The 17,291-nt window shown below is 53.2% G+C and overlaps 8 protein-coding genes across 8 annotated transcripts; 6 read left to right on the top strand and 2 right to left on the bottom strand.

Moving 5' to 3' along the window:
- Positions 1-38: 38 nt before the first annotated feature.
- BDY24DRAFT_339489 (cyclophilin-like domain-containing protein) lies at positions 39-1,478 on the top strand (the record flags this gene model as incomplete). The annotated part of the gene is made up of 7 exons (XM_076637365.1): positions 39-111; positions 220-271; positions 393-508; positions 591-671; positions 770-858; positions 1,173-1,234; positions 1,322-1,478. 7 exons carry the CDS (start codon positions 39-41, stop codon positions 1,476-1,478), a joined length of 630 nt encoding a protein of 209 aa, XP_076497482.1.
- On the top strand, positions 1,274-3,085 carry BDY24DRAFT_35005 (uncharacterized protein). Its single transcript, XM_076637690.1, has 6 exons — positions 1,274-1,474; positions 1,560-1,648; positions 1,728-1,834; positions 1,949-2,043; positions 2,158-2,587; positions 2,724-3,085. Exons 1-6 carry the CDS (start codon positions 1,449-1,451, stop codon positions 2,835-2,837), a joined length of 861 nt encoding a protein of 286 aa, XP_076497481.1. The 5' UTR covers positions 1,274-1,448; the 3' UTR covers positions 2,838-3,085.
- Positions 3,086-5,107: 2,022 nt separating this feature from the next.
- On the top strand, positions 5,108-6,194 carry BDY24DRAFT_35018 (fibronectin type III-like domain-containing protein). Its single transcript, XM_076637695.1, has 6 exons — positions 5,108-5,263; positions 5,342-5,521; positions 5,587-5,614; positions 5,698-5,781; positions 5,868-5,978; positions 6,051-6,194. The coding sequence occupies exons 1-6, from the start codon at positions 5,205-5,207 to the stop codon at positions 6,129-6,131; spliced, it is 543 nt and encodes a 180-aa protein (XP_076497480.1). The 5' UTR covers positions 5,108-5,204; the 3' UTR covers positions 6,132-6,194.
- Positions 6,195-6,361: 167 nt separating this feature from the next.
- On the bottom strand, positions 6,362-7,966 carry BDY24DRAFT_34957 (zinc finger MYND domain-containing protein). The gene is made up of 5 exons (XM_076637685.1): positions 7,639-7,966; positions 7,331-7,549; positions 6,756-7,253; positions 6,633-6,660; positions 6,362-6,546 (listed from the first exon to the last, which is right to left on the bottom strand). The coding sequence occupies exons 1-5, from the start codon at positions 7,678-7,680 to the stop codon at positions 6,455-6,457; spliced, it is 879 nt and encodes a 292-aa protein (XP_076497479.1). The 5' UTR covers positions 7,681-7,966; the 3' UTR covers positions 6,362-6,454.
- Positions 7,967-8,218: 252 nt separating this feature from the next.
- On the top strand, positions 8,219-11,487 carry HTS1 (histidine--tRNA ligase). Its single transcript, XM_076640123.1, has 11 exons — positions 8,219-8,684; positions 8,785-8,921; positions 8,992-9,070; positions 9,268-9,393; positions 9,555-9,662; positions 9,788-9,886; positions 9,965-10,058; positions 10,185-10,315; positions 10,428-10,783; positions 10,920-11,055; positions 11,144-11,487. Exons 1-11 carry the CDS (start codon positions 8,346-8,348, stop codon positions 11,390-11,392), a joined length of 1,854 nt encoding a protein of 617 aa, XP_076497478.1. The 5' UTR covers positions 8,219-8,345; the 3' UTR covers positions 11,393-11,487.
- Positions 11,488-11,789: 302 nt separating this feature from the next.
- BDY24DRAFT_386501 (uncharacterized protein) lies at positions 11,790-14,407 on the top strand. The gene is made up of 14 exons (XM_076640122.1): positions 11,790-12,048; positions 12,207-12,285; positions 12,388-12,470; positions 12,551-12,593; positions 12,702-12,797; positions 12,924-13,115; positions 13,207-13,232; positions 13,335-13,438; positions 13,521-13,531; positions 13,598-13,615; positions 13,691-13,773; positions 13,873-13,926; positions 14,045-14,177; positions 14,300-14,407. The coding sequence occupies exons 1-14, from the start codon at positions 11,845-11,847 to the stop codon at positions 14,308-14,310; spliced, it is 1,137 nt and encodes a 378-aa protein (XP_076497477.1). The 5' UTR covers positions 11,790-11,844; the 3' UTR covers positions 14,311-14,407.
- A 428-nt stretch (positions 14,408-14,835) lies between these two features.
- On the bottom strand, positions 14,836-15,216 carry BDY24DRAFT_414520 (uncharacterized protein; the record flags this gene model as incomplete). Its single annotated transcript, XM_076643324.1, has 1 exon — positions 14,836-15,216. One exon carries the CDS (start codon positions 15,214-15,216, stop codon positions 14,836-14,838), a length of 381 nt encoding a protein of 126 aa, XP_076497476.1.
- Positions 15,217-15,475: 259 nt separating this feature from the next.
- On the top strand, positions 15,476-17,181 carry TDA3 (Tda3p). Its single transcript, XM_076640121.1, has 6 exons — positions 15,476-15,586; positions 15,680-16,289; positions 16,362-16,443; positions 16,518-16,607; positions 16,670-16,912; positions 16,977-17,181. The coding sequence occupies exons 1-6, from the start codon at positions 15,513-15,515 to the stop codon at positions 17,063-17,065; spliced, it is 1,188 nt and encodes a 395-aa protein (XP_076497475.1). The 5' UTR covers positions 15,476-15,512; the 3' UTR covers positions 17,066-17,181.
- The last annotated feature ends 110 nt before the right edge of the window (positions 17,182-17,291 follow it).

Here is a 17,291-nt window from a genome sequence, read left to right as displayed (position 1 = left end):
TTCCTCCCCCTTTCTACCGCTTTCTATACAGCTCTAAGATGAGTAACATCTACATCTACGAACCCGCAACGAACGGGAAAGTCGTTCTCGAGACGACCATGGGAGATATCGGTGCGTTTCTCTTCTCTTGAGCTCTCTCTCTCTCTCTCCTCCTTCCCTCCTTCTCGACTGTCCTTCCAAGCTGACTTCTGCCTCTTCTTGCTTTCTTTGTGGATGTAGAGATCGAGCTGTGGAGCAAAGAAGCTCCCAAGGCGTGTCGGAACTTCATCGCGTGAGCATCTCTCCAACTGTTCCTCAGAGCTAGAACAAAGAAGGAGGAAGCAAACACGGTCGAGCTCACCCTGCCCTTCCCTTCCTTCCCTCCCTTCGTTTCGCTCTTTCCCTCCCTCCAGGCTGATCATGGAAGGATACTACGACGGACAGATCTTCCATCGGATCGTCCAGGACTTTATCGTCCAGACCGGAGATCCTACAGGGACAGGGAACGGAGGAGAATCGTTCTATGGAGGTGCGTCCCTCTTCCCCCTCCCTCTCGTCCATCCGTCCATCTCGTTTCAGCTGCTGATCCTTTACGCTTTTGGTCCCTACAGAACCCTTCGAGGACGAACCCCATCAGCGTCTCAAGTTCTCAAGACGAGGTCTGGTTGGGATGGCGAACAATCAGGTTCGAAGTGAGTCGAGCTTTCAACTTCCTTCCCTTGCCTTGTTGAGCTCGTTGAAGGCGAAGGAGATACTGATCAGTGTCCTTGGTCTGTCTTCCACGGCACAGACTCCAACACCTCACAGTTTTTCATCACGCTGAACCAGACGCCTGAGCTGCAGGGGAAGCATGTGAGTTTGAAGGGGGAAGGAGGAGACGTCGTGAGCTCCGTTCGGGGCTGATTGTTTTCTTCGCGTCTTTGCTTCGACAGACGATCTTCGGGAAGGTCAGTAGACCGTTGAGATGTACCTCGGTGCTTCACTCGAGATGCTGATGTTATTCTTCTGCGTGTGCTGCAGGTCTCGGCTGACGGAAACACCATCTTCAGTGAGTCTCCGCTCCCTCCCTTCTCTTCGACGCGTCTTCCCTCTCTGAGGTTTGCTGACCTCTTCCTGTGATCCTCAGACGTTATCAAAATCGGTCAACTGGGTTAGTACATCGTTCCAACATCTCTTCAGCTCTCTGCGACGAGACAATCCTGACCCGTCCTCCTTCCCGTCTGTCAGAAACCGACGCCTCGGAACGACCTCTCTAGTCCGTCTTTCCACACCCTCATCAGTGGCACTCAGCTAAAAACTCAGTATCTGACTCTCTCTCCTCCTCCTCGGACCTATCCCTCAGCCCTCCCAAGATCAAATCGATCAAGATCCTCGACAACCCCTTCGACGACATCGTCGTCCGAATCACCGCTGCTGAACGACGGAAGCAGGAGGCTAGGAGGAGGGAGAGTGCTAGGGAACGGGAGGAGATGGCTGGGAGGAAGAAGGTTAAGAAGTGAGTCGCTCTTCTCACCTTCCTTTCGACAAGGAATCAGCGTTACGTGACCTTTGAGCTGACCTAGCTCTTCGGCGTCTCGCAGGAACACCAAGCTGCTTTCGTTCGGTGAAGAAGCTGGAGACGATGAAGCTGAGGCTGAATCGGCAAAGAAGAACATGGTTCGACCTGATCGTGAGTTGTTTGCCTTCTTTTCATTCCCTCCTCTCACGCGTCGAACTGACTTCTTCTCCCGTCGTTACTCGCCTCGCAGTGGCTCCCTCGACCGAACCCGACCTTCTCACCTCCTTCGACTCGATACCCGTTCCGCCATCGTCGTCTCGGCCAGCTCCTACTCCTGCTGCTTCATCGAGCAAGGAAGTTCGTTCTCTTTCCTTCGCTTTTTTTTAAATCGATTCTCGACGCGTCGAAGTGTTCGACCTCAGTTTCGTCTTGCTGACTCTCCGTCTCTCGCTTCTTCTTTCTCTTCTGCAGTCTTCTTCCAAACCATCTAAATCTTCCAAAGGTCAAGAGGAAGACGATCTTTCTTCCATTCGAAAGAAAGCTATCGAAGATGAAGACGCTCCCGCGTGAGTTGCTGTCTTCCCTTGTTCTCCCATCCTGACCTCCCGCTCGTTTCTCACATCGCCACCTTTCGTTCCTCTTTCTCCTTCGCACGCTCTAATCCCTCTCGACCTTTCCAGCACCCAACGCCGCCTCGAAATCGCCGCTCTCGAATCCTCCCTTCGAGCCTCCAAATCCAAACGCGCTCGCTCCCCTTCCGACTCCCCTCCTCCCACCAAATCCAAAACCTCCCATCTTCAGGACACCCTCGCTTCCTACTCTCGTGGCCGCGGTGGATCTGGAGGTGCGTCCAAGGGGAAGGGGAAAGCGAAGGAGGAGGACGATATCCTTGCTATGCTGGGAAGCTTCAGGAAGAAGATGCAGTCTGCGCCGAAGGGTAACGCTGCTGGAGAAAGAGGAGAGGGCGAGGAGAAGGGGAGTGATGAGGAGGAAGGAGAGGGAGAGGGAAGGGAGGTGGATAACGATGAGGGGTGGATGGGGCATCGGTTGATCGAGGAGAGGGATGAGAAGGCTGCTGAGCAGACTAGGAGGGCTGAGACGGATTACGAAGTGAGTACAGCTGAACGAGTTTTGTAGAAGAGAGGGGTTTCGGGGGGAGGGGAAGAGGAGAGAAGCGAGGAGCGAAGGAGAAGAAGAGGAAGAGACAACGTCGAACTGACTCTTTCTTCGTTTTCGTTTTCGAAAGGTCATCGACACTCGAGGCAAAGCTCAACAGGCTCTGACGGATAAGCGACGAGATCGACCTCCTCCGAAGAAGGACGCTAGGAGTTCTGCTCAGTGGGCTGGGAGGAGAGGTTGAGCTCGGTCTTTCGAATTCGATGTACGTGCTCTCTGAGATCTCGACGGTAGTGGAAGGGAAAGGAAGATCGCCTCGATGATGCGTTCTTGGTAGTGGAGGTAGAGGAAGTCGAGAGAAGGCTGCGAACTCAGCGCTGTGAGCGAGGGGATGAGCGAAGATGGAAAGGAAGGGGAAAACGGGGGGGCCGAGGTCGAGGGCTGATCGGAACCAGAATTGCCTGCATTGATCGAGCTGGTTCGGTAGTGAAAAATACGAGTCAGTACTGGATTCTTGCATCTCTCTCTAACATCTCGGGCTGTGGGGGAACGATGATAGAGAGGCTGGGAGAAGGGGACGAGCTGGGAGAGACCCGACTACGAGACGACGCTGACGGTGATTTTTGCTTGTCAGCGATCGCGAATATGCCTCAGTCGACGCAGGAAGGTGTCAGTAAGTTCCAATCAAATTTGATGCCGCCGCTCGAAGTCTCCCCTTCGAGGTGCGAGCTCCGAGAACCGAGAGAAAGCTGAACGGACGCGTCTCCGATCCCTCGTCTTCCCTCCTTGCTACAGCGTGTTTTTGGGCTCGTCAGCTCGTTGGCATGAACCTTGTCAGTATTGGCTATTCCTCTCCTTCTACTCTTCTATCCAGAGCGAGAAAATCTGACTTTTCGTTCGACTTTTCGATTGATCAGCCCAAGTCGGGAAGGTTGCCGCTCGCGTTCTTCTTCAACCTGACCATCGCTCTTGCATAGACTCCGAGCTTGCTACATCTCGCTCATCGGATACGGAGCTTGTGCGCCTCAGAAGGGGCCCAACGGATTGTGAGTGTTTCTCCTCATGAGTTTACGCGTCTTGAGCTCGATGAGCTGACCGATAGGCTCGTTTGGTTTCCTTCTCAGCCCATACGGAGCTGGAGTCGATGGAAACCTCGTCATGGGCTGGGGATCTGGAACGGGAGGTTCGTGTTTTCCGTTTTTCACAATCATGCCCCTTTCTAGAAGTTGACGCTTCCTTCTCTCGGTTTTACAGCTTTCCCTTACCTCATCTCTGTTCATCGAACCCTTCCCGACTCTTTTGCACCGTTTGACGTTGAACTGACCTCTTATTGCACCCTTCTTTTCTCTTTCAGCCCCTCGAAGCGATCCAACAACGAGCTCGAGAGAACGCGACCACCGTCAAGTCAGTCGTTCTTCCTCTCGTTCTTCGACTCGGAGCGTATTAAACGGTATTTACTTACCTCTCACTTCTTTCTTCTCTTTCTGCAGCTGGACTTGTGACAACTGGGACAACACGACCATCGCAACCGTCGCCACCGGACCCGAGGCTGCTCTTGTCTTCATCTCGTCCCACAGTGGTGAGAACCTTGGAGGCGAAGGTGTCGATGGAAACATTGGTGATAGGTGAGTTCTCGTTGGAGAGGAATCCGGCGAGTTATCGCAAGATCTGGACGGGGTTCAAGTCTCCCCAGCTCTCGGCGTCGCCTCTTCCAACGAAAGATGCTGACCTTCTCCCTTCCCAACGTCGCAGGCACAACATTTCTGCTTGGATCAACGGAGACATCATGGTCGAGGCTGTTGCTTCTCTGAACGAGGTGAGTTCAGCCTCTCAGCGTTCACTTCTGAAACAAGCCAAAGCGCTGACTTTCCGTCTTCTTCTTCTCTCTCCTCCCCCAGAACACCATTGGTTCGTTCTTTTCTCGTTTGAACTAGAGCGCTCATCTACTGACTCCCTTTTCTTCGTCGTTCTGCATCTTTCAGTCGTCGTCAACAGCGTCGGACCCATCCTGATGCCTTGGATCGACGTGAGCTCGAGCGCGTTTCCTTTCTCGACCGACGTCTTTGCTGACCTCCTTCGCGTCCTTCTTACTCCAGCACCCCAATATCACCGCTGTAGTCTGGGCCGGTCTTCCGGGACAGGAATCAGGTCAGTCAGATATAGAAGCTCGAACCGAATCGACGAGAATTGACGGTCCTCCCCTTCTTCTCTCGTTCCAGGAAACGCCCTCGTTGACGTCCTTTACGGAGAGTGAGTGCCCACAGATTTACGTTTCCTTCAATTTTACCGACTGACTCTCCTTTCCTTACGTGCCACCCAGCTACAACCCCTCTGGAGTGAGTTTCTAATTCCTCTTCCTCTCGCCTCGCCTCGTGCTGACTCTTCCGCCTGTTCTCTCTCGCAGCGACTTCCTTAACCATCGCTGAGAACTGGGATGACTACCCCGTTCCTTACATCAACTTCGAGAACCCTATCGAGGTCGCAGTCCACCCTCAGATTGGTGAGCAACTCACTTGTCTCGTCTCGTCCCGTTTTCGACCTCCGCTGAACTCGTTCCCTTTTTGCCTCTCAGATTACACCGAGGAACTTTTGCTCGGTAAGCCTTCTTAAAATGTTCCTAAATCTGAAACCGTCCACTGACAGCTTCGCCTCTCTACTTCCAGACTACCGGTTCGTCGTTCTGACCTTTCTCTTGACGCGTCTTCAGTGACGGAAACTGATCTCGTCGTTGTGCTTGTTCCCTCCCAGATGGTTCCAAGCCAACAACATCACCCCTCTCTTCCCCTTCGGATTCGGACTTTCCTACACCACCTTCGAGTACAGCGCTCTCGAGATCGTCGAGGCAACCGTTTCCAAGAGGCATCTCGTCGGAGAAGGTCTTCACAAGAGGGCGAACACGACTGAGGTTGGATCGTCCGTCGCTAAATGGTCAGTCCTACAAGCTCATCAAACTCTTCTCTTCTCCTTTCGCTGAGTCGACTCTCGTTCAACAGGCTTCACGAGACTCGATGGTCGGTCGAGGTTAGTTCGGCTTCCTTTCTTCGACGCGTCGTCCCTCCTCTCCCTCTTTTTTGCTCACTCCTCCTGCCTCCTTCTTTTTTCAGTTCGACGTCACCAACACCGGATCAGTGAATGGATGCGACGTCCCTCTCATGTTCGTTACCTTCCCCGGAGCTGCTGGAGAACCTGTGAGTCGAACGTCTCCTTTTCTCTCCTCTCGCTCTCGACCCGCCGATGCTGAACCTCTCTCCCGTCTTCTTTCCCTCCGTATCAGCCCCGAGTCCTCCGAGGATTTGAGCGAATCAACCTCGACCCAGGAGCGACCACTCGAGTCTCCCTCCCTCTTTCCATCTACTCGCTTTCGATTTGGGACGTCGTCTCCCAGGTACGTCTTCTATTTTCCTCCTTCATTTCTCTCCCGAGCTCACCCTCTTCCCTTGATATTTCTAACTACAAGCGATGGGTCAAACCCGATGGAGAGTTCAAGATCATCGTCGGGAAGAGCGCTGAGGACACTCAGCTCGAAGCCGCTCTCTAGACATCCCTCCTTCCCTGCCCCTCACCTTTCTTTTTACAAACTCCTTCCTCCCACATAGTTAGATGTATCTTAAAAATTAGTCGCTCGTCGACTCCCTGTCCATGAACCGTATCTTCTCGAAGCTCAGCAACGCCGGAAAGAGAAGGTGGCGACGCGTCGAAGGACACGGAGCGATTCCTTCAGTCCTCTCTTTTCGAAAGAGAAGAGGAGAGAACAGGGGTATGGAGCACTTTTGAATAAAGCGAAAGGGCATCAAAGAGATCGTAAGCAAGAAAAGCAGCTCTCCCTAGCCCAAGAAACACGTCGCTCGAAAACATCCTCACTCAAGACGCTTCCGACGCCTCTTCGCCCGAACGTCCCCACCTCTGATCGAAGCAGAAGTTCTTATGCTTCTTCCAGTCAAGCTGTTGATGATCTGAGAGGACAGAAACGAAGAACGTGGAGGCGAAGGGTGAGATTGAGGTCGATCTTTTTTGTCGTCGACGACCCTCAAGCACTCACTTTTCGAGCAGTAGACGACAGATTGACACTGATGAAGGGTTAAAGAAACCGAAGAAAACAAGTCAGCACTGTGGCAATCTCGAAGATAGGAGGAAGAGGGAGCCGGAGTCGAAGGAAACTCACCCTCGAACAAGTCTTCATTTCGTCGGTCTCACAAACCTCTCCCTCCCTCTCTGGCATTCCAGCAATGAAAGCGCAAACATCTTCTGGAAACAGGATGACACCCGGCAAAGAAGTCATATACTTGAACGGAGTTCTGGCGTCTGCGTGTTCCTCGCCTCGGAGGAGAGCGAGGAGGGGTCGGGCGTGATACAACGCGTCGTTGAGCTTCCCTCCCATGCTTTCGGCCGTCTCGGTGAACTGCTTGTAGGCGATTCGGTTGGGATGTAATCCGATAACGGTCTTTCGATCGAAGGGAACCTCGAGGCGGTAAGTGAGGGAGGGAAGAAGGTGTTCGATGGCGTTGATCAGGTCGGAAGTCGTCTGGGAGGGAAGGACCGGGTTCGGGACGTCGAGGACTTTGGCGATGTGGTAGAGAAGGGTCCTGAGGTAGAGAGCTAGTTTGAAGAAGTTTGAGACCTCGAAATCCCAGCGATCGAGTTGACTCATGGTCGTGAAGGCCTGACGGTGGAGAGGGGGAATCGGTTTTAGCTTCGCTTTTCTTTGAAGCTCAGACTCAGCACCGAGAAAGCGCTCACTGTTGATTCAAGACGTTGAAGTCGGTTTGAAAAGAAGGTTCGGATCTGATGTTGAATGAGAAGTTGAGGGTCGGGATGCTTTCTGAGGTATGACCCGAGGTAAGGCTGGGGAACGAGTCGAAAGAAGATGAGGGTGAAGGGGATGAGGGTGTCGGAGTCTCTAGCGAACTTGAGGTAAAGCTCCATGAACTGAGGAAGATTTGAAGAGGCGAAGATGGTCTGTTACAGAAGTCAGATTCGAAGTGGTGAGCAAAGAGAAGGGAGGAGAGGGAAGGGAAAGGAGAGGAAGGGATGGAAGTTGAGCTCACAAAAACGACTTTGCTGCATCCGCAAGTGTGTCCATGATTCATCTTCTCAAAGAGTTGAACCAACTGTGGAAAGGAACAAAGCCCGTTAGAAGCTAGAACTCGATGGAACAGAGAGGGATGCTACGTACTTGGTTGTGCTTCCCTCGAGCTTCGCTTCCAGAGAGGCCCTTCCACGACGACTCCTCCCCGGGACCCGCGAAGCCGAATATCGCAGCCATGCTCAGGTAAGCATTCCAGGACTTTGAGTCGATTTTAGGGGAGGGCATGGGGGAAGGAAGGGGGAAGGTTAGAAGCGCTGGGGAGGGGAAGGGAGGAGCAGGAGATGGCCGTTCAAGCTTGAACTTCGAACCTCAGCTGTTTCCCTTCCACTTTGAACCCCTCCTTCGTCACATTTTCGACGAAATGTGCTGGACTAAAGAAATGTTGGATCCTAGCTACTTTTTCTATCGCTTTGGCCTCGGGAAAATAAATTCAACGGCAAGCGGTGAAGAACGATCGCACGACGCGTTTCGACGAGAGCCCTAGGTGCTCTGGGATTCGTTCTTTTCGAGTCGAGCCACGATGATCAATCGCTCCTGCATCTGTGTCATCCACGCTCCCCATAGCCCTCGAAGATCGAAAACAAAACAAAAAGAGGGAGAGAGGAATGGACCTCCTCCTCCTTGAAGCTCACCACTTTTCGAGTCACCTCAACCCACCACCCCTGGATGCCCTTGCGTCCCTCCCTTTTCTTTCCCCGCCTCCCACTTCTTCGTCCCCTCATCAGCAGTCGACCCATCCTTCGCCTCATGTCCACTTCCACTCCTCCTTCCGACCTTGTCGCTGAGATCTCTGCTCTCGGAGACCGAATTCGAACGCTCAAGGCGTCCAAGGAGCCCTTCGCTGAGGAGGTCGTCAAGCTCAAGGAGCTCAAGGCTCAGCTTCCTCCACCACCACCCAAATCCGCTGAGCAGATCAAGGAGGAGTCGGATAAGAGTGTCAAGCAGAAGAAGGGAGCCAACAAGGGGTTGGGAGCTCACGGGAAGCTCGTCCTGAAGGTACCAAAGGTCAGCTCGCTCTTCCTTCCCTTCTCCTCCTCTTCGTTCCTGTGTTTCGAGCTCTTGCTGACCCTTCCCGACCTCGATTGTTGTGATGGGACGATGACAGGGTACTAAGGACTTCCTTCCTCACGAGACTACCGTCAGGAAGAAGATCTTCTCTACTTTGGAGAACATCTTTGTGACCCACGGAGCTTCCACTATCGACACTCCTGTTTTCGAGCTCAAGGATATTCTCTCTGGGAAGTAAGTAGCTTCGACTATGCTCTCATCGGCTACGTCGAGGTCAGAACTAACCCCTGGTCCGTTTTCGCAGGTACGGAGAGGACTCAAAGCTCATTTACGACCTCCAAGACCAGGGAGGAGAGATCTGCTCGTTGAGGTATGATTTGACCGTGAGTGCTTCTTCTATCTCCTTCCTCTCCCTCTCTCGACATCTCGAGCACATCCTAGTATCAAGGATCTACCCTTTTTACCCTCAAATGCGCTCCGACCTTTTGGCGTTCCTCCTGGCGTCGTGACAGAGCTCCTTCGCCTTCCCTTCCTTTTGAGCTCGAGCTCACAACTTCTTTTCTCCTTCCTTCCCCTTTAGGTCCCCTTCGCTCGATTCCTCGCCATGAACGGTATCACTGCCATGAAGCGATACCACATCGCCAAGGTGTACAGGCGAGATCAGCCTGCTATCTCCAAAGGTCGACTGAGAGAGTTCTACCAGTGTGTGAGTCTCGAGCTTCCCTTCCCTCCTCTTCCCCGCCTCTCGTTCATTTGAGAACCCTGCTACGGCGTTGGGTTCTTTGCTCTCGACTTGAGGCCAGACGAGACGACGTATAGAAGCACGGAGCTGACTGGGTTCAATCGTTCGCTCTCCCATCGAAACAGGACTTCGACATCGCTGGAGTCTACGATCCCATGGTCCCCGACGCTGAGATTCTCTGCATCCTCTGTGAGGCTCTCGAGGCTCTTGAGATCGGAGAGTTCACTGTGAAGGTTCGTACACTTTTGTTCTGCTTGAATCTCTCTGCTCGTCTCCGGACCAAGCAAACAGAATCGAGCTCGAACGAAGCTCACCTCCTCCCCTTCTCTCCCCTCCTTTCTTCTACCCACATGAACAGATCAACCACCGAAAGATCCTGGACGGTATCTTCCTTCTCTCTGGAGTCCCTGAGGCTTCCACTCGTGCTATCTCTTCTGCTGTCGACAAGCTCGACAAGGTGCGTCTCCTCTCGTTTCGACTCTGCTCATCGAGTCGTTGATTCGACAAGCTGACTCGTCTTTCTTTGATGAATCAGGCTCCCTGGTCGGAGGTTCGACGTGAAATGGTCGAGGAGAAGGGTCTCGATGGAGCTGTTGCGGATAAGATTGGAGAGTACGTCAGTTTGAAGGGTGAGTCGTCGCGTCTTCCTCCGTTCTTTCTTCGTTTCTCTCTTCCGACCGAAGAAGATATCGTCTCTCGCCTTCGACCTTCTTTGCTAATCATTCTAATCTTTCCTCCTGCTTGATCGTCCACAGGGAACGGACCCGCTCTTCTCGCTCGGCTCGAGTCCGACGCTGCTCTGAACGGAATCAAGACCGCCGTCGAAGGACTGGCGGACATGAAGCTGCTCTTCCAGTACCTCGAGATCTTCGGATGCCTCGACCGAGTACGTCTCTATCATACCCTTCTACCTTCATACTCTCACTCGCTACCTCTTCCCTTCAAACTCACCCTCACCTCCCTCTCCCTTTCCACCGGTCTCTCTTCCCCTCCTTCAGATGTCCTTCGACCTCTCTCTTGCTCGAGGACTCGACTACTACACCGGTCTTATCTACGAAGCTGTCACCGAAGCTTCCGCTCCTCCTCCTCCCTCCTCTTCCGACTCTGTCACCCCTGCCGCCTCGACCTCAGCACCCAAGAAGGAGAAGGTTTCGACGAGTGCGACCGTTGACGGAGCCGTGGACGATCTGGACGAGTCGACTGTCGGAGTTGGCTCTATCGCTGCTGGAGGACGGTACGATGGGCTCGTTGGGATGTTCAGCAGTGCGGCGAGTGGAGGAGGGAAGGGAGACAAGGGAAAGATGGTCGTGCCTTGTGTCGGAATCAGTGTGGGAGTTGAGAGGGTTTACGCCATGTGAGTGTCTAGCATACCACCTCCGTATCTTTGCCCTCAGTCGGTCCTTCGAGCTTTCGATGGAGAGAAGAGCGGGTGGGTGGAGACAGTCGAACGAACGAACTGACGCGTCTTTCTTTTGCTTTCGATCTTGCAGCTTGATGGAGAAGGCTCGACTCGCTAAGGAGGCACCTCGAGGAAAGGAGACCGAAGTCTACGTGATGAGTGTCGGAGATGGACTTGTCAAGGAGAGGATGCAGATCTGCAAGCAGCTCTGGGATGCTGGAATCAAGGTGAGTCGTTCTTCCTCTTGCTCTTTCCCTCCACTTCACCCCTCTCTTTCCTGACGGTCGTTTCTCGTTTCTCACTTTTCTCTTACAGGCCGAATTCATGTATAAGGTCAAGCCCAAAAACATCAAGGTTCAGTTCGACATCGTCGACCGAGACGCGATCCCCTTCGCCATCATCGTCGGAGCTTCCGAGGTCGAAGCTGGGACGGTCAGGATCAAAGAGCAGTGGATGACTCCCGAGCAGATCCAGGCTTCCAAGGAGATTGATGCGAACGGGACGCTGATGAAGAGGACGGAGATGGTTGGGTGGTTGAAGGAGAGGTTGACGCTGCGAGGTTGAGCTTTGGAGGAAGGAGGGAGGAAAGGGAATTGCTGGGAGATTTTTCGAGCTAGACCTCTACGTTTTGGGATGATCGTTAATTTTGCAGCGAAGATTGTGGGCTCGATGAGGTGAGCGAGTAAGTAGGAGGATCTGCTTCTGGGATCCTTGAGAAAGAGGAAGAGGGGGGAGCCCGTTGAGCTCGAGTCTTGGAAGGAGAAGCAGAAGCAAAGTTCCCTCCCCTGCCGACTTCGGACGCGAAAAAATCTGGAGCGTCGGAGAAAAAATGTTTTCCCTCTTCAAGACAAGTTGGAGAAGTTGAGAAAAGTTTTACATTCCGCCGGCAAAAGGAGTTATTTGGCCGAGATGAAACCGTCATCCCCCGCATCGACCCGTTTCGTTTTCGAGGTTTCCCATACCCTCGTCCCTTTCTCCCAACGACCACTCTCTCTCTCCCTTTTCCTTCACGAAGAATGTCTCTCCTCTCTCCCTTCCTCCTCAAGAGCACCACCTCCGTAGCAGCTCGACTCTCGGCTCGAAGCACCAGCGTCGCCGGTCGAAGAGCCTCTGTCCTTCCTTCCTCCTCAAGAGGATTTTCGTCTTCCTTCGTCTCGAGGAACCCTTCGGACGAGGAGAAGGCTAAGCTTCAGGCTGAGTACGATAAGCACAGGACTGAGGTGAGTGTTGCGTCTTTCTTGTGAGGGAGGTATAGAGGAGCCGGCAAGGGAGGGAGATGGATGGAACTCTTGCCTTTCAGCCGACGAGCAGCCAACCTTTTTTTCATCGAGGACTGACCTTCGCCTTCTTGTTTTTGACGGTATCTGTGGATACACAGTCTGCTTCTGCTCCTTCTCACGTCGCTGTTGACGAGTCGTTCGAGTTCAAGTACTCTGGCAAGGAGCTTGGAGAAGATCGTGAGCTCATCCCTCCCTCCTCTCCTTTCTTCCCTCCCCTTTGACTGTCCCTCGTTCGAGCAGCTTGAGCTTATACGCTTCCCTTCTGTTCTTTTCTCGTAGTTGGACATAAGACCGATGGATCAGGTCACGGTCGACACAACAAGCGAACTCTCGCGTCCATGTCGATGGAGGGAAAGGTCGTCGTACGTTTGCTCTTCTTCACTCCGTCCTCAGCTCTTTCCACCCTCCAGAACTGATCAGAATCGCTTCGACTTGTTCGCAGGTCATCACTGGAGCTGCTCGAGGACTCGGAAACATGGCTGCTCGTGAGTTGGAACACTTTTTCAGCGCTCGCGGACCGCAAGACCGCTTCTTTGTCCTCTCTCGAGAAACAAACAAGACCTGACTTTGCCTTTTCCCTCCTCGCTCTACAGGAACCTTCGTCGAGTGTGGATCTAACAAGGTCGCTATCATCGACTTGAGCGAGGACGACTCCAAGAGAGCTGCTACTGAGATGACCGACTGGTTCGGTGAGTCGTTCTTTCTCGCCTTTGAGCTCGTCGAGCTTGACTTTCCTTCTGAACTCGCTCGTTGTCAGAGCTCAGGTTGAGGAGACCAAGAACGAAGCTGACTCTCTTTTCCCTCGTCTTCTACAGTCGGTCAGGGAGAGGTCAAGGCTGGAGAGCTCGATGCTGTTGGTTACGGATGCAACGTCGCCGACGAGGAAGCTGTCAAGAAGGTTTTCGCCGACATCAAGGCTCGATGGGGACGAATTGATATCCTCGTCACTGCTGCTGGTATCGTCGAGAACTTTGGTGTTCTCGATTACCCCGCCGACAGGATGAACAGTGAGTCGCATCCTTCTTTCGGCTCCGCTCGTGCTCGACGCGTTCTACCTCAGCAGAAGCTCATCTCGTCTTACGCTTCTTCTTCTTTCAGAGCTCTGGGGTGTTAACGTCAATGGAGTGAGTCCACTTTCTCGGTGCAAACTTTCTCCCGTTTTCCTATGGAACTGAGAAGGAAGGAGAAGTTGACCTTGAGCTCCTCTCCTTTTCCCTCTCTCCCAGACTTACTTCTGTGCTCGAGAGGCCGCCAAGATCATGATTGAGACCAACACCAAAGGAAACGTTTTGATGTTCGCCTCCATGAGCGCTGGTGTCGTCAACGTCCCGTGAGTCTTCGTCCTATTTCACTTAAGGCCTAACGCCCACGTTGAGCTGAACCAATTTTCCTCCCTCCTGCCGGAATCTCAGTCAAGTTCAAGGTCCGTATCATCTTCCCTTTCGATTGATTTACGTGAACTGATCAACTGTTCTTCTTCTACCAACAGCTCCCTACAACGCTTCGAGTTCGTTCTCCCTCTCCTTTCTCTGCGTCGCGTCGCTCTCACTGACCTTTTTCCTCTTTTCTTCTCAATCTACAGAGGCTGCCGTTCGACACCTCGGAGCCTCTATGGCCGTTGAGCTTGCTACCAAGAACGTCCGAGTCAACTGCATTTCGCCCGGAGTGAGTCGTTCAGCGTCAAACTTTCGTTCACTCAACTCGAACTGATCTTCTTGCTTCTTTCCCTTTTCTTCCTCCTATCCGCCGTTCTCTCCCTTCTAGTACATTCTCACTTCTCTCACCAAGACCATCCTCGACAAGGATCCCGTTCTCAGGGTTCGTTCAGCCTTCTTTCCTTTTGAAGTCACGACGCGCGACGCGTGTCTTTTCCTCCTTGAAAAGAGCTGACCTCTGTTAAATGGACCCTGATTCCTTTCTTCGACAACCCACACAGGACACCTGGGTCGGTCTTACGCCTCAAGCACGACTCGGAGAGCCTGAGGACCTCAAGGGAGCCATCGTTTACCTCACATCGGATTCCGCAAGCTACACTACCGGTGCTAACCTGATCGTCGACGGAGGCTACAGTAAGTTGTGTTATACTGTTTTGAGCTCCCGAGCTATTCGAGAAGTCTGCAGAGGTGAAATTAGGAGGTCGAAGACGCGTCGCTGACTCGCTCCACTCTCTCTTCGTTTCCCTCACTCGCAGGTCTGGTCTAAATCACCGCGAACACAATCACTATCGCTTCTCAACTTATATACCCCACCACGTTTTTGGTAGACTCAGAAGATATCTAATGGACACGCTCCTTCTCTCTTTCCTCGACCCGCCTTGCGACGCATCGTGCTGGGCCAAGAGAGGTGTCGTCTCTGATCGTCATCTCTTCCCCCAAAGCATATTTAATCAAAGAAGAAAACGTCTACGCAGTCGAAGAGCGTACACAGTCTTCGGTTCTTACGACACTTCCCTCGAAGCGGAACCGCCGACGCACCGACGCGACTTCAGTCCCTTCTTTCCCTTGCATTTCTTGTCCGTCTTGCTTCAGACGATTCGGAAACGCTGCATTGCATCGCCGCAAGATCAAACCAGTGAGCTCCGACTCAGCTTCAGGCCTTCTGAAAGCTCGAAAGTCCGAAGCTCACCCTCTCAGCTTCTTTCTCCTTTCCGACCATCACCTACTCCCCTCTTCTCTTCCCACCTCGTTGGAATAGTTCAGCATAGAGAGAAGAGAAGACATTTGAAGGTCAGAGAGCGAGTAGAACGAAAGAAGAGAGCCGAGCCTCGAAAGCCTTGAGCAAGGCTGCCTTCGCTGGTGCTCTCGTCTTGAGAGGTTTGAGCCCATAATGAAGAAGCTGAGCGGTGTAGAACTCGGCTGATTCGTCGACGTGGCGTTTGGCCTTGTTGACGCGCTTCGTTCCGGCTTTGGTGAGGTGAGGATTGTCGGGAGGAGTCCAGGTGAGGAGGGAGAGGAGTTTGGGAGGAGGACATCGAGCGAAGGAATGAGGCTGGTGGCCGTAGAACTCCGCGTCCTTTTGAAGAGAGCGGTTGAATGAAGTTCTGTCGAAGGAGTAGGGATGTTGAACGACAGGAGGAGTGGAGAACTTGGGTCGGAGAGCGGGAGGCATAGTGTGGAGAGAGGGAAGGTGGCCGGTAGAGGTAGAAGAGGAAGGAGAGGAGGAGGAGGTTCAGCTTCGCGAAAGAAGGCGCGTCATCTCAAGATCGCCCCCCCAAAGAAAAAAAACTCATTCAGACGATTAGAGACTGGCAGCATCTGAAAGTTTGATGAGTGATACTTCCTTCTCCCCCAGAGAAATGCACATTTTCGTTGCCTCCGGAAAGGCGAGGCTGGAAAGACTTGAGCTCACCCACGCCGAGTTCCCCTCCACCCTCCACCATCTCTTTCCTCTCCACCCTCCCAAGAATGCCTTCTCGCGCTCCAAGCGCCCGAAGAGACTTTGTCATAGTCGGTGGTGGTATCGTAGGAGCCTCAACAGCGTGAGTCCCTTCTCTCGACCTTGGAAAAAGGAAGGAAAAGGACAGATGAAGCTCAAGCTCACCTTCCTTCTTGCTTGATCCTCCCTTCCTCAGCTACTACCTCGCTCGGCACCCTTCCTTCTCCCCTACCAACCATACAATCACCATCCTAGAATCAACTTCTATCGCTTCCGCTGCTTCTGGAAAAGCCGGAGGTCTGCTAGCACTCGATTGGCACGGAGAGAGCACAACTTCTCTGGCCTCCCTCTCCTTTCAGCTTCACTCCGAACTGGCTTCCCAACACGACGGAGAGTCCAAATGGGGATACCGTCGACTCGAAGCCGTCCACCTGGAAGCCGACATGAGCTCCATCCCCGCTGGAGGAGACAAGAAGGATCCTAGGGGCCTGAGAAGTTGGTTGGGAGAGGACGTAGGGAAGAGGATGAGGACGAGGACCTTGGGCAAGAGGGAAACGATCGCTCAGGTTCACCCTAAACTTCTCACCGAAGAGCTCGTTCGATTATCGGGAGCCAAGGTCGTGCTTGCGAGTGCGACCTCGCTCGTGTTCGGGAAGGCAGTCGACGGGGAGGAGGAGAAGGTCGTTGGAGTTGGGATCACAACGAGCTTGGACGTCAAGGAGGTCGACGAGGAGATCAAGGCCACCGACGTGGTTCTCGCAGCTGGACCTTGGACAGGAGTGTTGGCTTCAAGGCTGCTTGGAGAGGTGGGTTCTGTTTGATCAAAGCAGGAAAAGCTCGTCTCGCTGACTCTCTTCTCTTTCCGTCTTGTTCTTCAGAGGATTGGAGGGACGTTGGACGTGAGAGGTTCTAGAGCTCATAGCATCGTTCTCAAGACGAAAGGGATGGAGATCACACCTCGTGAGTACTCCCAGGTTCTCAATCGACGCGATCAAGACTGGATTGACCCGTTTCCTTGACTCCTTTGCCGCCAGACGCGATCTTCACAAACCTCACTCTCGAAGACGGAGAGCAGACCGAACCCGAGATGTATCCTCGACCAGATGGAACCATCTACATTTGTGGTGCGTTCACTTCCTCCTTTCCCCCCTCTTCAGCTCGCTGATCAACGACTCGTCTTTCACAGGAGCGACCGACGACGAACCGCTCCCTTCCCATCCCTCCCTCGCCGTCGCGAGTGATCAGCACCTCAACACCCTTCATCGTGAGATCACGACGCTCTCTCCTCATCTCGCCAACGCCGAAGAGGTCGTCCGACAAGCCTGCTACCTCCCGGTTTCGGAGCGAGGGAGGCCTTACGTCGGGAAGGTCAAGGGAGTCGAGGGAGTTTGGGTTGGAGGGGGGCTGACATGTTGGGGAATTACTTTGGGTCAGTCATTTCTACTGCGAGGGTCGAAAACTCTCGCTGAATCCTCCTTCGTCGCTCACCACAGGGCCTGGAACAGGGAAATGCCTCGCCGACGGTCTCCTCTCTTCGAGAGGTCTCATCACCGTCGCCAACGTCTCCAAGCTCGCTCCTTGAGCTCCCCTCTTCTTTTCACGCTTGTGTAGTTTAGATGTTAGATTTACGCAGATTGGTGGTCTCAGGCTTTTCTCTCTTCTTCGCTTTGGCCGTTCTTTGATGACTTTGACGACGAACGAAGGAACGGATTGAAAGATCACAAAGGCATAGTGGTTGCGGGCAAGCAGAGTCGTCAAAAGAGGGTATACAAAAATCTAAGAGCTGAGCCAATCGAAAGAGCAAACAA

The sequence above is a fragment of the Mrakia frigida genome (assembly GCF_051309035.1).
Source record: "Mrakia frigida strain ATCC 22029 unplaced genomic scaffold BDY24scaffold_12, whole genome shotgun sequence".
Classification (NCBI taxonomy): domain Eukaryota; kingdom Fungi; phylum Basidiomycota; class Tremellomycetes; order Cystofilobasidiales; family Mrakiaceae; genus Mrakia; species Mrakia frigida.
This window is presented reverse-complemented; position numbering and strand designations above follow the sequence as displayed.